The sequence below is a fragment of the Solea senegalensis genome, linkage group LG13 (assembly GCF_019176455.1).
Source record: "Solea senegalensis isolate Sse05_10M linkage group LG13, IFAPA_SoseM_1, whole genome shotgun sequence".
Lineage (NCBI taxonomy): Eukaryota > Metazoa > Chordata > Actinopteri > Pleuronectiformes > Soleidae > Solea > Solea senegalensis.
In genome coordinates, this window is record NC_058033.1 from 180,192 (window position 1) to 193,404 (window position 13,213).

The 13,213-nt window shown below is 40.8% G+C and overlaps 1 protein-coding gene across 1 annotated transcript; it reads left to right on the forward strand.

Annotated features, from left to right (window-relative positions):
• Positions 1-1,996: 1,996 nt before the first annotated feature.
• Positions 1,997-12,866, forward strand: LOC122779680 (A disintegrin and metalloproteinase with thrombospondin motifs 15-like). Its single transcript, XM_044042253.1, has 9 exons — positions 1,997-2,086; positions 2,971-3,063; positions 4,398-4,530; positions 4,645-4,812; positions 8,890-9,173; positions 9,263-9,440; positions 9,542-9,714; positions 11,499-11,674; positions 11,804-12,866. The coding sequence occupies exons 1-9, from the start codon at positions 1,997-1,999 to the stop codon at positions 12,591-12,593; spliced, it is 2,085 nt and encodes a 694-aa protein (XP_043898188.1). The 3' UTR covers positions 12,594-12,866.
• Positions 12,867-13,213: the final 347 nt, after the last annotated feature.

Below are 13,213 nucleotides of genomic sequence, written 5' to 3' on the forward strand. Positions count from 1 at the left end.
TATAAATAAATAAGCAGCATGGACGCATAAAGTGCAAAATGTACAGGTGCAAGGTGCCCAAGCAGGTTTCCACAGCCTGAACAATCTGTAACCAATAAATATGAGCACCTGGCAATTACAAATCATTGATAAATGATCCGCTATTCAGTACCTGAATGGCAGCAGGGACAAAGGAATCCTTAAATCTCTTAGTCCGAAGAGTAGGCACCTTCCACAGACGTCCTGACAGCAACAGTACAAATTCAGACTGAAGTCTGAATCTGAAAATTAAAGAAGCCTTTCTGAACATGTGTCTACTATACAGGTTTCCATACCAAGCAACAATACAGAACATAAAAACTGATTCAATAAAACCTCTATAAAGGAGGGTCATCATCTCTGAGCGGACATTAAAAGATGACAATTTCCTCAAGAAATAGAGCGGTTGCTGAACCTTTTTTGTTGTGGAGGCAACGTGAGCATCAAAGCATCATTTATCATTGACAACCACTCCCAGGTATTTAGAGCTGTTCACCAGCTCAATATCTGCACCTTTAATGCTGGATACAGGACAAGGACTAGACCTCCTAAAACTGACCATCATATCTTTTGTTTTGGACACATTTAGTTGGAGGAAGGATACATCACACCAAGATACAAAGTCATCTATGAAAGGCCCATAAAGAAGCTCATCCCCTTCAAGAAGACTCATGATGACAGAGCAAATAAGAATGTGTGTCTATTTGCATAGAATGTAAAGTAATGTAGAATGTAAAGTAATGGGAAGAGACAGCATCCTTGAGGTGATCCAGAGGAGGACAGAAGCTGATTTGAAAAGCAGCCATTTACCCTCACACACTGGGACCTGTTGGTTAAGAAGTCCAGTATCCAACCAAAAAGATTAAAATCCAATTTAAAAATACTGATTAGCTTCTCTGCTAACAGGTGTGGCTGGATAGTGTTACATTACATTACATTACATGTCATTTAGCAGACGCTTTTATCCAAAGCGACCTACAATAAGTGTTAAAAGCAGATCAGAAATCTATAAACAACAGACTTGCCTGAGTTTTGATCCCTCAAGGTGGCGATACAGAAGATGTAACTGTGTGACAGTGGCGTCCTCCAAACCTCTACCAGGCCCTTATGCAAATTGTAGGGGATCCAATATTTCCCTACCTGCGATAAAACTTCACTTTTAATGAGCTTCTCCAACTTCTTCATAACTAAAGATGTCAACACCTCAGGCCTGAAATCATTAAGTGTTGAAGGCTTTTTTTTATCTTTGCAACAGGGACAATAGTGGAATGTTCCATAACTTAGGGACCTTTTGGGAAAGTGAAAAAATAAAATGGAAGATGTTGCACAGATGCAAGAACATAGCAGTACTAAACACAAAGAGAATAACGGGTTATTTAGAGAGATGACGTGACTAGAGTATGGAACCTGTGATTCGGCAAAAGGGTTCTGAGAGACAGAATCCACACTTCACCTCAGCCATCATTGCAGAGAAAATAAATAATTGCGGAGAAAAAGCAACAGTACGATTAATTGAAAGCGTTAAACAGTTAGTGATGACAAGGATGTAAACAAATAGACTATAACATCAATAACATTCCCCGCAACAAGATACATTCTCAACATTAACTTCATAAAACTGGAAACCATTTAGGCTACATAGTTGCAATTAAATAAACATCAGTGCAAACATCTAGCCAACATCTGGAAATATAAAATGAGATCATTATTTTTTTAATCATATTTTATCTTTACTATTGGTTCTTTTAATCTGCCATGATGTTTAATCTGCCCATGATGTCTTCTGTTGTTGTCCATCTGTGTATTATGTTTGAAGTGCTGACACTGAGGCTCATTTCATCACCATGGACAGCACTATGAAATCACGGCAACAAACCATACCAAATAAATTCATGCATCCTCAAACTACAATACAATTTCAAATGCACAAGCTGGTAATACAAAGACTATTTTTAAGATACAATGGAGTACGGTGCAAATGGAGTACGGTGCAACCGGCGCAGCACAGTCCACTGTTGGCCGGGGAGAGGACCCGCAAGGGGATCCTTCCACACATTCTCAGTTTTTTGTATGTGTATGTGTTATCTTTCCTTTTCCCTAATAGGAGTGTCAGAGCCACTCAATACACTGTAATGCAGGGCATATTGTAATGAAACGTCAAACAGATGAAGTACCCAGCACTTTTCAAACCACATTTAAGCTATGGTTAATGTCCCTGGCACTTTTATAAACAAAGTGACACCATTGGCTTACAACATACGCCTACCTTACATGAAAATGAAATCCATTCGCCTTGTGAAGTGGGAGATGGCAGCGTAGTAAAGTTTGTGCTTTGACTTCAAAAAGGAAGTCCTTTCTCTATGGACATCAGTACCAATGCTCCCAGGCGATCCTGTCCAGTACTGTTTCTGGCATGCGTCTTGATTCGCTTCACAGCCGAGTAAGACCACTCCACGTGGGAGGTGGACAGAATTTTCGGTCTTGAAATGTCATAACCTTTTCTTTTAATTCGAGTTCTGGAGTTGGACTTTTTTATTACTTGAAGTTTTTCTGTGAAAGGCCGCCTTGACCGCTTTTCTGTGAAAGGCCGCTTTTGAGTTTTCAAAAACTATAGTGAGAAAAAAAAAAGACAAAACAAAACAGTTGAAACAGACAGAACTCATAGACACAATTGCATGAATGCCATACATGGATATCATCTCCAGTGTGTGTCGTATATAATATACATACATACACACTTGAATGGGATGGAGGTGTGGTCGATTTCCAACCAGAAAGGATTAGTTAGCGTCTGAATGATGTTTCGATATCCCACTGTTGCTAGGGGTAACCCCAAATACTAAGATAACTGGATCTGGCTCAATTATTTTTTTTACAAATATAAGAGAATGTATTGAAAATCTCTGACCAGAATGTGTGTAGTTTTGAGCATGTCCAAAACATGTGTCCCAGAGTGCCAGGAGCCTCATGGCATCTGAGCCGGCGCATATCTGGGCCAGTCTGACTCCACAGAGGTGCAGGCGTGCCTCAACACAAATTGAGGATGTATGTACTCTTTTGATAGCTCTTTGCCAGGTTTCCTCAGAAAGCTCCATGCTCAAGTCTTCACCCCACCATTCTTTCAGATGGTGGAGAGAATTACCTTCCATGTCTTTAAAATACTATATAACAGAGACACACAACCTGGTATGTGGGGCTTAAGCTTCAGACATTCATCAAGTGGGCAGGCTGGAGGTTTGTGCGGAAATGATTGAAATTATGTACGAGTGAAATTGCGTACTTGAAGGTACCTGAAGAAGTGGGACTTTGGTACGTTGAACTCTTTCACAAACTGGTCAAAAGAGCCAAACAGTCCATTAATGAATAGGTCCCCTACACAATGAAGTCCCTTCCCAAACCAAGTCTGAAAAGCTGCATCTAACAAAGAGGGTCTAAAAAGGGGATTGGCGATAAAAGGCATTGACACCAAAGCTTGCATAAGGCCAAAGTGTTTACGAAATTGGGTCCATATACGTAGAGTGCCTCTCACAATTGGATTGTCTATATGAGCCCCCACTGCTAATGGTAATGGGCCACACAACATAGATGCTAAGGAGATTGGTGAACATGCCTGTTGTTCCATGAGAGACCAGTTTGGACCTTCCCCTTTCACAAATGTATTGTACCAGACAATCACTTTATGAATATTTGCTGCCCAATAATAATATAAAAAGTTTGGCAGCACAAGACCACCATTTGTTTTGTGTTTCTCCAGGACAGATTTGCGTACATGTGGTATAGTCTTATTCCAAATGAATGTGCTAATACATTTATCTAGTTCTTTAAAATATGATTTCGGCATGAAAACAGGAACTGTCTGGAATAAGTATAGACATTTTGGTAGAACAACCATATATTATATTATATTTTTAAATATATATTATATTATATATGTATAATAAATTAATTAATACTAATTAATTCATATAATTATTTAATACTCATATTTTTTGGTCCAGAATTAATGTTGGGCCTTCTCTGAAGGCGTAGAAGGCCCTGAAGGTTCCCCACTGGTCCATATATTGAAAGATGTATGATAGAAAATGTGCTGCACATAGATGCGCTGTATGAAAGTGTGTGAAGTGAATGGAGAAATAGCAAAAACTGTAGTGTAAAGCAGCTTTGAGTGGTCATCAAGACTACAATAGTAGTAAAGACCATTTACAGTCAGACTTGTTAAAAGCATAATTTTTGTTTTTTGTTTTGTTACTTACTCAACTTTCATGTTTCATGTCTCTATGTTCTAAGATCCAAGCAAATAACAAGGGCGTTGAAGAAGCCTAATCATTTGATGGGAATCTGCCAGCTTTCTCTGTTCAGCTCACTTCTGTTTTGTCCAGGATCTGTGTGGAGCCTCCACCTGTGACACTCTTGGCATGGCAGATGTTGGCACCATGTGTGACCCCAAGAGAAGCTGCTCTGTGATTGAAGATGATGGCCTGCCTTCAGCCTTCACCACTGCCCATGAACTTGGTGAGCTGGGAGACACCACCACTTTTCTGTGTGAATGCATGAGTACGGCCATAGATTAAAGCATCTGTATGTTCATAATAGACACATATTTGATATTGTGTTCTGTATCTGCAGGACACATTTTTAGCATGCCACATGACAATGTAAAGGATTGTGAGGATGTATTTGGGATACTGCAGGACAACCACATGATGTCTCCCACACTTGTTCAAATCAACCGCACCAGCCCCTGGTCTCCCTGCAGTGCTGCGATCATCACTCAATTTCTGGACAGTGGGCACGGTGAGTTTCTGGCTGTCCTGAGTCTTGTGTATGAGTACAAACAGCCAAAGTCAAGACATCAAACATGGATGTATACACATAAGAGCAGCTTTTTTACATTTTGGCTTTTGTTTCCATTTTAAGCGACTTGCTCCTTGGAGCTCCCACAGGCAAAAGTTGGTAATCATCATTACTAGTTAGCCATCACTCCTAGAAAACAACAATAGGCATGTTTGTTGTCCTGATCATTGGTCTGATTGGTTGTAGGTCTATCAGTACAGGAGCATTTTCATCTGTGTCTGTTGGTCATGCCTCTTGAAAATGGGAGGTGACTACTCCCTTTTCAGACTCCATCTTAAATTAGAGTGTGATGCAGTCAGACATTAGCCAGGCTAACTTGAATGGTAAATAATAAATAGGCTAACAGAAATGCATACTTTTCTTAGTTTAAATTTCATATGTAAGTAGCACATTAGTTAAGTGAATTTGTGTAACAAATCACTAACAAAACTAAACAATGAGCCTTTTGTTTGAAAGAGATGCTTATGTCAGCTGGTAGTTAAGCTAAATGTGCTGTATTGTTAATACAAAATAAATAAATAAACCTGTAAAGTGTCTGTAAGTGAGTCCAGCTGCACATAACTCCCTCCCTGGGATGTGCAGATATTGTCTGGCCAGCCTGGAAAACCATGACATATTGGCTTTCCACAAGACCAAGACCAAGACCAAGACAGTCCAAGTCACGACCAAGACCAAATTGAGACAAGACTGAGACGGGGGAAAAAACAGACTAGTGTTGAAGTTACACAATAAATTGCATGAATTTAAGAACAGCAGCTTACTGGGGTTCAGCAGCTTACTGGGTATCCTTTCAACTACAGACAGAACAATACAGAGACATATTATGTCATGTGAGCTCACTCACTGTAAATGTTTTCACAGACTAGGTGAAATAAACAATGTGTAGCAATTGCATGATGGCTGTTACTGCACTATTAGAGGATTGAGACTCCCTTAACTTTTGTGAAGGGACTGACATGACTGGTACTGACTGGTCACAAAGTCAGTATTAGTCACCTAAAGAATGGGAAATATGGAACTGTTTTAAATCATAATTAATTTGTATATGAAATTGTATCATCAAATTGAAGATACACAATTATAAACCTGAAATTGCCTTTGCAAATTAAACTGTATGATATCAAGTTCCCTGAAATGGATTAGGCCAAATGTTAAGTCAACACATGCATATCTGTGATATGCAGATGTTATTTTTAATAATTATCAATGATCCCATTTATTTAGTGAAACAACACCATTTTAAGTACAATACTGCAATCCAACAATACAAAGACATGTGCACATGTGCACATGCCACAAGCGTGCATTTACACACACACACACACACACACAATGGAGTGACTAGTGACTTGTAAAGCAGTTGTTTTCAGTGTAACTGAATCACTAGAGTCAGTTCAAAATATTCAAAATTTTGACCGGAGCACAGAGTCCGTCTGACAGTCACTGGACTGAGACACAGCAGCAGGGTTTGTGATGCCGCCCGCCACTCGCGATCAGCACTGCTGTCGCTAAATACACCAGACTCCTCTGTTAAATATTGAGATTTTAGACATTTCTCTGGTAGTTGTTGGAGATTAAACAACATTTTTAGGATTGTAAAGTATTTTTAACTGATCTGCAGTTCGGCATTGTTCGGCTTGATTTTTGTGTCGGACGTCTCTTCCTGTGGCGGCACTAGACTTGTAGTCAAGACCGCCTAAACCGAGACCAAGGCAATACCAAGACCAAGACTAGAGGGTATCAAGACCAAGACCATGACCATGTAAAAGTGGTCTTGGGACATACAACTCTATCTGGAGGAAGGGTTTTACTTTGTTTCGGTGCCATTAGATACACTTGAAAAGTGAAAAGACAATAATGGTATGTAAGCTTCACTATACTCCTCCTGGGTCAGGACTTTGGTTGTGCAAGGCAAGGGGCAGCTACAGCTCCCTGTTTGCAGCAAAGAGCATTTGAATCTAGGAACTGACTCTCTGCTACTTTCATTAGTACTTTGGTTATTGTACATACTCTCCTGGTATAACGACACAGCATGTGAGGCCTCACAAACTAACTAAATTAAAAAAATATTGTTGCATTAGTATTAATACATTTTTAATTGTATTAATGTATTAATACATTTTTAATTGTTTTAAAAACAATTCTTAATGGCAATGAATGACTGATGATTACTATTAAGATCCCCAAGGCAGACTCATTGAATAAGGTTTAATTGGTTGACAAACATGTCACCATATAAAGCATGATTTCATGCTCTGGTGGAAGAGTCTAGTTTGTGTCAGACTTTTTCCAGATTTCCAACTTCAGTCATATTATTTTAATGCAACTGAGACCAGGATTGGATTTTATTGTCCATCTATAGTTATAATGCAATATCTGCTGGCCTAAAGTCATGATGAAGAAATATCTATTGAAAGCCAACAAAATCATTTGGATGCAGATTGTTTTCCAAGCAGGCAACGCCACAGGACTTGGCCTGGAAGCAATGATAAAATTTTACTTTAAAACTGCTCCACATCTGTCCTAAATTAGAGGGCTTGTTCTGGGGAGAGTCACCAGAGAGGTTTGGCTAGTGAGCTATATATCTGCCCCAGTATTTCCCATGCAGTTTTACTGTAAAGTCTTCTGGTTTTCTCTGTCTTGTTCAGGGATGGTCTGAGAGTAAAAGAATACAGGATCCAGAAAAAGACACAGAAAAGTATTTTTGTTTGGCCAGGGAATGATTGATGATGACCTAACAGTGTTGTAGACCGGGTTCTCATGGGTGACTGTCATAAATCTAGACTTAAAAAAGCAGTGAAGAGGAAAAAAGCATTGTTCATTCACCACACACACACACACACACACACAGCCAGGACAAACGCAAAAAACCCCCACATTGCTCATAGGTTCAACTATCGATCAAAACCTAATTTCCTGCACCTTGGAGTAGACGTTTGTTTGCCATTCCATTTAAAAGCCAGGTGCAACCGTCAGGCACATAGCTGTTTGAATGGCGAATGTAGGAAACTAGAGAAGTGAGCGATTATCTGCTGTGGAGGAGATGGATCGGCTCCTGTGCAACCTTAAGAATCTGAGGTCTATTTTTGAAAACTCCAGAATCTGGATTTGCATTGAAGAGTGGATGGTTGTTTGTCTGTACATGTGGCCCTGTGATGGACTGCGACCTGACCAGGATATACCCCGCCTAACGCCCTATGTCAGCTGAGATTGGCACAACACCCCCCACAACCCTCATGTGGAGGATAAAGTGGTAGATGATGGATGGACATTATACCTATTTTGTGGGAAAAAATAATTTTTTTTTGTCATGTCATGTCTGGGGTCCGTACATTTCCCATACTCTCATAGATTCAAATGGAGTTCTTGCAATCACTGGAGTCTCCCTCAAATGGCTATTCAATACATTTTCACTTCCAAAATGGTCCCAGGAACAACCTGGAAGACATTATTTGTGAACGCACTCCAGGGTAGAAAGTGCATGAGTGTGCAAGGATGCAAACTGAGACCTAGCACCAGTTTTTCCCCAGTGCAATTGTCTCATTTTGAATGTGTAATTTCCCCATTTGAGTGAGATGTTTTGTGCTTCTCTGAAGAATCCTTCCTTTGTTTTCATACATTTTTCATGTTTCCAAGCACTAGCATATTAAAATATTAGCCTGTTCCTGGAAAGGTTTTGTGTGTGTCATTTATTGTGAATGCGGTTTGTGCCTTTGTGCTAGGTGCACTGTATTTTGGTTAACCAATTAAAGCTAAAATTTCCAATCCAAAGGTTTATTCTAGTATAAATGTATCTCTGAAAGTCATACAAACAAGAGAACATGAGCATAGGGATTATGGGGAGAGTTTCAGGAGGAAATGGGTTGGGTGATGTGTGGGGCTATCATGCGTGTTTGTCTGCATGTAATATGTGGCTTGTCTGAATACACTGCAGCAAGCTGAGCTTCCAGTTCAAAGAGCCCAGATCACATGGTAATAATTACTTCCACAATCCATATATAACTCTCCCTCTTCTAGGGAAATGTTTGCTTGACCAGCCTCAGAACCCGTTCACCCTCCCTGACTTGCTGCCGGGAGCAATCTACACCCTGGAACGTCAGTGTGAACTTGCATTTGGAGAGGGCTCCAAGCCTTGTCCTTTCATGCAACCACCATGCGGACGTCTGTGGTGCACAGGAAAGTCTAATGGCCATTTGGTGTGCATGACTCGACACTTCCCCTGGGCAGATGGCACTAGCTGTGGGGCTGGAAAAGTGTGCGGCAAAGGTGTCTGCTCTGACAAATGGGTCCAAAATGTGAAGGTAGCTTTCACACACAGACTCTTGAACTAATACATACTGTAGAGTTTTATCACAAGGGTCTCTTGTTATTCCTTCTTGTGTATTTCCAGGTGGATGGCCGCTGGGGTAAGTGGGGCACATTTGGTTTCTGCTCACGCACATGTGGAGGTGGTGTCCAGTTGTCTAAAAGAGAGTGTAACAACCCAGCTCCGTTAAATGGTGGTAAATACTGCCAAGGGGTTCGGGTCAAATACCGCTCCTGCAACTTGAACCACTGTCCTGACACAGGTATGAGTCGCTCAAAACAAGTCAAGAATGTCCATTGGCATTTTACCCTGCAGCATTCACACTTCTCATCTTCTTACCCTCCCTTTTTCCACTTTGTGCAGGTGTAACTTACCGTGAAGAGCAGTGTGAGAGCAGTGGCCGGATATTCAACAGTAACCACATAGCTCCCTCTGTTGTTTGGATACCAAAGTATTCTGGAGTGTCACCTGATGACAGATGTAAACTCATTTGCAGAGCTAATGCCACTGGCTACTTCTATGTTTTGGCACCCAAGGTAATGTGGCTGGTAATCAGACAAAATTAAAGATACAATTCAAGATATGAGTCCATATAGGATCATTTCTAATATTCGCCAGCCAGCTGCTTTTGGTCATAGACCGAAGAAAGGGCAGGAGGAGAGGAGGACAGATTATTTATTATATTTCAGATCGCATGGTGTGGAGTGAGCTGAAGCAGCAGTATGCAGCTGTATGTTTTAACCACGGAGTAACCAAATATCATAGATTATAACGTGATACTATATTGTATAAACGTGATCATTGAAGAGTAACTAAACCCACAAACCACTTTTTGTCAGGTTAAAACTAGTGTATATGGTTATCTAGTAATATTATTTAGTGGTCCAGGTCCAACTCTTGGTAGTTAAATTATTTGAATTACATATTTATGTTAAAAATGGGTGGCTGCCTTCTCTGGCTAAACACCTCCCATTAAATTTGAATTTTCGTATGAGCTGGCTCGTACCGGGCTTGGAGTGTAAAGTGTAAACCCTCCCTTCCTTGTGTGTCACTCTCTCACTAGGGGCGGGTCCCAGGCTCAGGCAGCTGCAGGTTACACACCTGGTGCCAATCTCATCAAGGCTCTGCTTAAATACTCCAGCTTTCAAGTCACTCACTGCCCGATCATTACAGTTTCTTCGTGGTAAACTATGTCAGGCTGAAGTTTTCGTAGTGTTTCTTCCCAGTGCTTTCGAGAACTTATTTTGTGTTTCCACTCATTTCAGAAAACACATCACAGAAAGAGTCCTCGTGAGTTCAGCATGCTTCAGTTTATTCGCTTGCTAGAAAAACTGCGCCGTTTGTTGTGTTTACAGCATTTACAGTGTATTTCCGTGCGAGAAGAATCCCAAAAAAACCTAGTCTCGCGACTCCAGCTGTGCAGCTGGGAAGCGGTCTGTGAAGCTGTTCGAACCGCGCAGCACGTTCAGTCTGCCCAGCAACAGTGAATACTATTTTCTGATTGGCTGATAGGTCACTAATTCAAGACAGCTGTATGAACGCTTGCTGTCACTTGTTCTTCATGCCCCCAAAGTGTGAACAGCCCCTCAACTTTGTTAACGCATATAACATCTGCCCTGTCCTGCATCATCCAGTCCTCGGATGTACTGCTGCAGAAAGTGAAAGCTCTGGTTCTCATAAAATTATCACGTTTATACAATATATCATCACGTTATAACGTGATACTGATCCAAAGAAAATGTCCCACTGTGACAGCAATACGCCTCTACCTCTACTTAAATATTTTAATGGATATTTAAGCAAGTTTTATTATTATTGCCACATATTCTGCATTATCTTTAATTATGTTTGAATTATAGTTTTTCCTCATCAGTTAGGTTTGTGTCAGGATTGGTTCCTTTAACTGCTTTAGTAGTGGAAAACAACTTTTTTTTTGCTGGAAGGTAAGTTATGATAATAACGAGCTACCCTTTGCCTTTCCATTCCTTCTGCTTTATGATAGCAAGGCACTGTACCATTCCTTCTGCCAGTGAAGTAGTAGTACTGTACTTCTTATTCGTTTTGTAAAGATAGAGATGACAAGCGTTTATCACCATCTGCCCACAATATGGAATCACATTTTGCAGAAGAGAAATTAAATGTAGCAAAGCAATTTAGCTTCAACAACAAAAAGCATGAAACAGAAGTAAGCTTTTGACAAAATGTGTGAACAATCATTTGGTTTAATTTCCTCTGACTAACATGTTTTATTTTCCTGTACTGTATGAAAACATTACTATGAAAATTCAATGTGACAGTTAAGATTCAAGTGTGTTTACAGGTAGTAGATGGGACCCCATGCTCCCCAGACTCCACAGGAGTGTGTGTCCAAGGAAAGTGCATCAAGGCTGGCTGTGATGGAAAAATTGGCTCCAACAAGAAGTATGATAAGTGTGCAATATGTGGCGGTGATAACAAGGGCTGCAAGAAGGTGTCAGGACTCTTCACAAAGCCTGTGTGAGTAAAAAGCACAACATCATAGAACAGCGAATAATTACCTCTTATGTAATTTGCTCAATGACCAATGTGATAGCATTGTCAACTTCACTTTATTATAATCTCTCAGTGACATGTTTTGGCATGCAGGCATGGCTACAACTTTGTGGTTATGTTGCCAGTGGGTGCAGCCAACATAGACATCCGTCAGCGAGGCTACAAGGGAATGATGAGTGACGACAACTATTTAGCCATAAAGAACAGCCAGGGCTATTACCTTCTCAATGGGAACTACATTGTATCTGCTGGAGAAAGGGACATCATGGTAAAAAATAGCCTGCTGCGCTACAGTGGCACTGCTGGCCCCTCTGAGACCCTGCAGGCTGTGAAGCCTTTAGGAGAAACTCTGATTGTGGAAGTATTGTGTGCAGGCAAGAGGACACCTCCTAGAATCCGTTACTCCTTCTACCTTGCTCGTCAGACAAAGGAGGACAAGACTCTGAGGAAGGAGGGGCATATAAACTTCCATAACAGTGTCCTGGCTATGGATAAAGCCACCGAAAAGGGAGGAGACACTCTGAAGGAGTCTTACGACAAGGATACAGCTTTTGGGAAATGGATATCGACAGGCTGGGATGAGTGCTCAGTGACCTGTGGTAGTGGTATCCAGAGCCGCATGGTGGAGTGTCAGAGACAGGATGACAATCCAGGGTTGGACTGCGACTCTTCACTAAGACCCTCATCCTCCAGGGTTTGTGGAGACCCATGTCCTGAGTGGCATATCGGGCTGTGGTCACCTTGCTCCAGAACCTGTGGGAAGGGCTTCAAGAGACGACCATTGCAATGCAAAACCCAATCAGGACATCTCCTCCCACGGGACCACTGCTCTGGCTTACACAAACCACAGGAGCTGGACTTCTGTAAGAAAAGGCTTTGCTAGTGACTAAAACCATTGAACTACAAATGCTGGTCCCAAATTGCCCAGCTGCAAGTATTATGAACACCATCTTTTCTTGAGACTGTTTCAGTTGAGACTGTTGACCTCATGACTCAGGAAACTTGCTTCTCAGTTGTCACGCTTCATTTAAAGGACTGTTAGAATGACCTAGGTGTAATTCTAATTCAAAATGATTCAGTAAAATCCATTTTGCTGTCAGATAAGTTTATTTGTCCCACAGTGGGGATATTTACATTGTCACAGCAGCAATACAGTAAAGATGAAGATAATAAATATGAATTTTCAAGAAAGTACACTATAGAAAGATATTAACAATAAGACTATAAAAAACATAAAAAAAAAGTACATTATAGACAGTTTCCAGATTATATACAATATAGGCTTGATATCTACAGTGTAAACAAAAACTGAACATGTGATATTACATGTATATTGCACTTAATATTATATGTATTATTACACAGCTGCAGGGAGGAACGACCTGCGATAACACTCCTTCAGACATTTAGGATGAGGTGGGAGACATTGTCCATCAGAGATAGTATAGCTTAGCGGTCATTCTCCTCTTCCACCACCTCCACTGGGCCAAGAAGCCAGGGCCA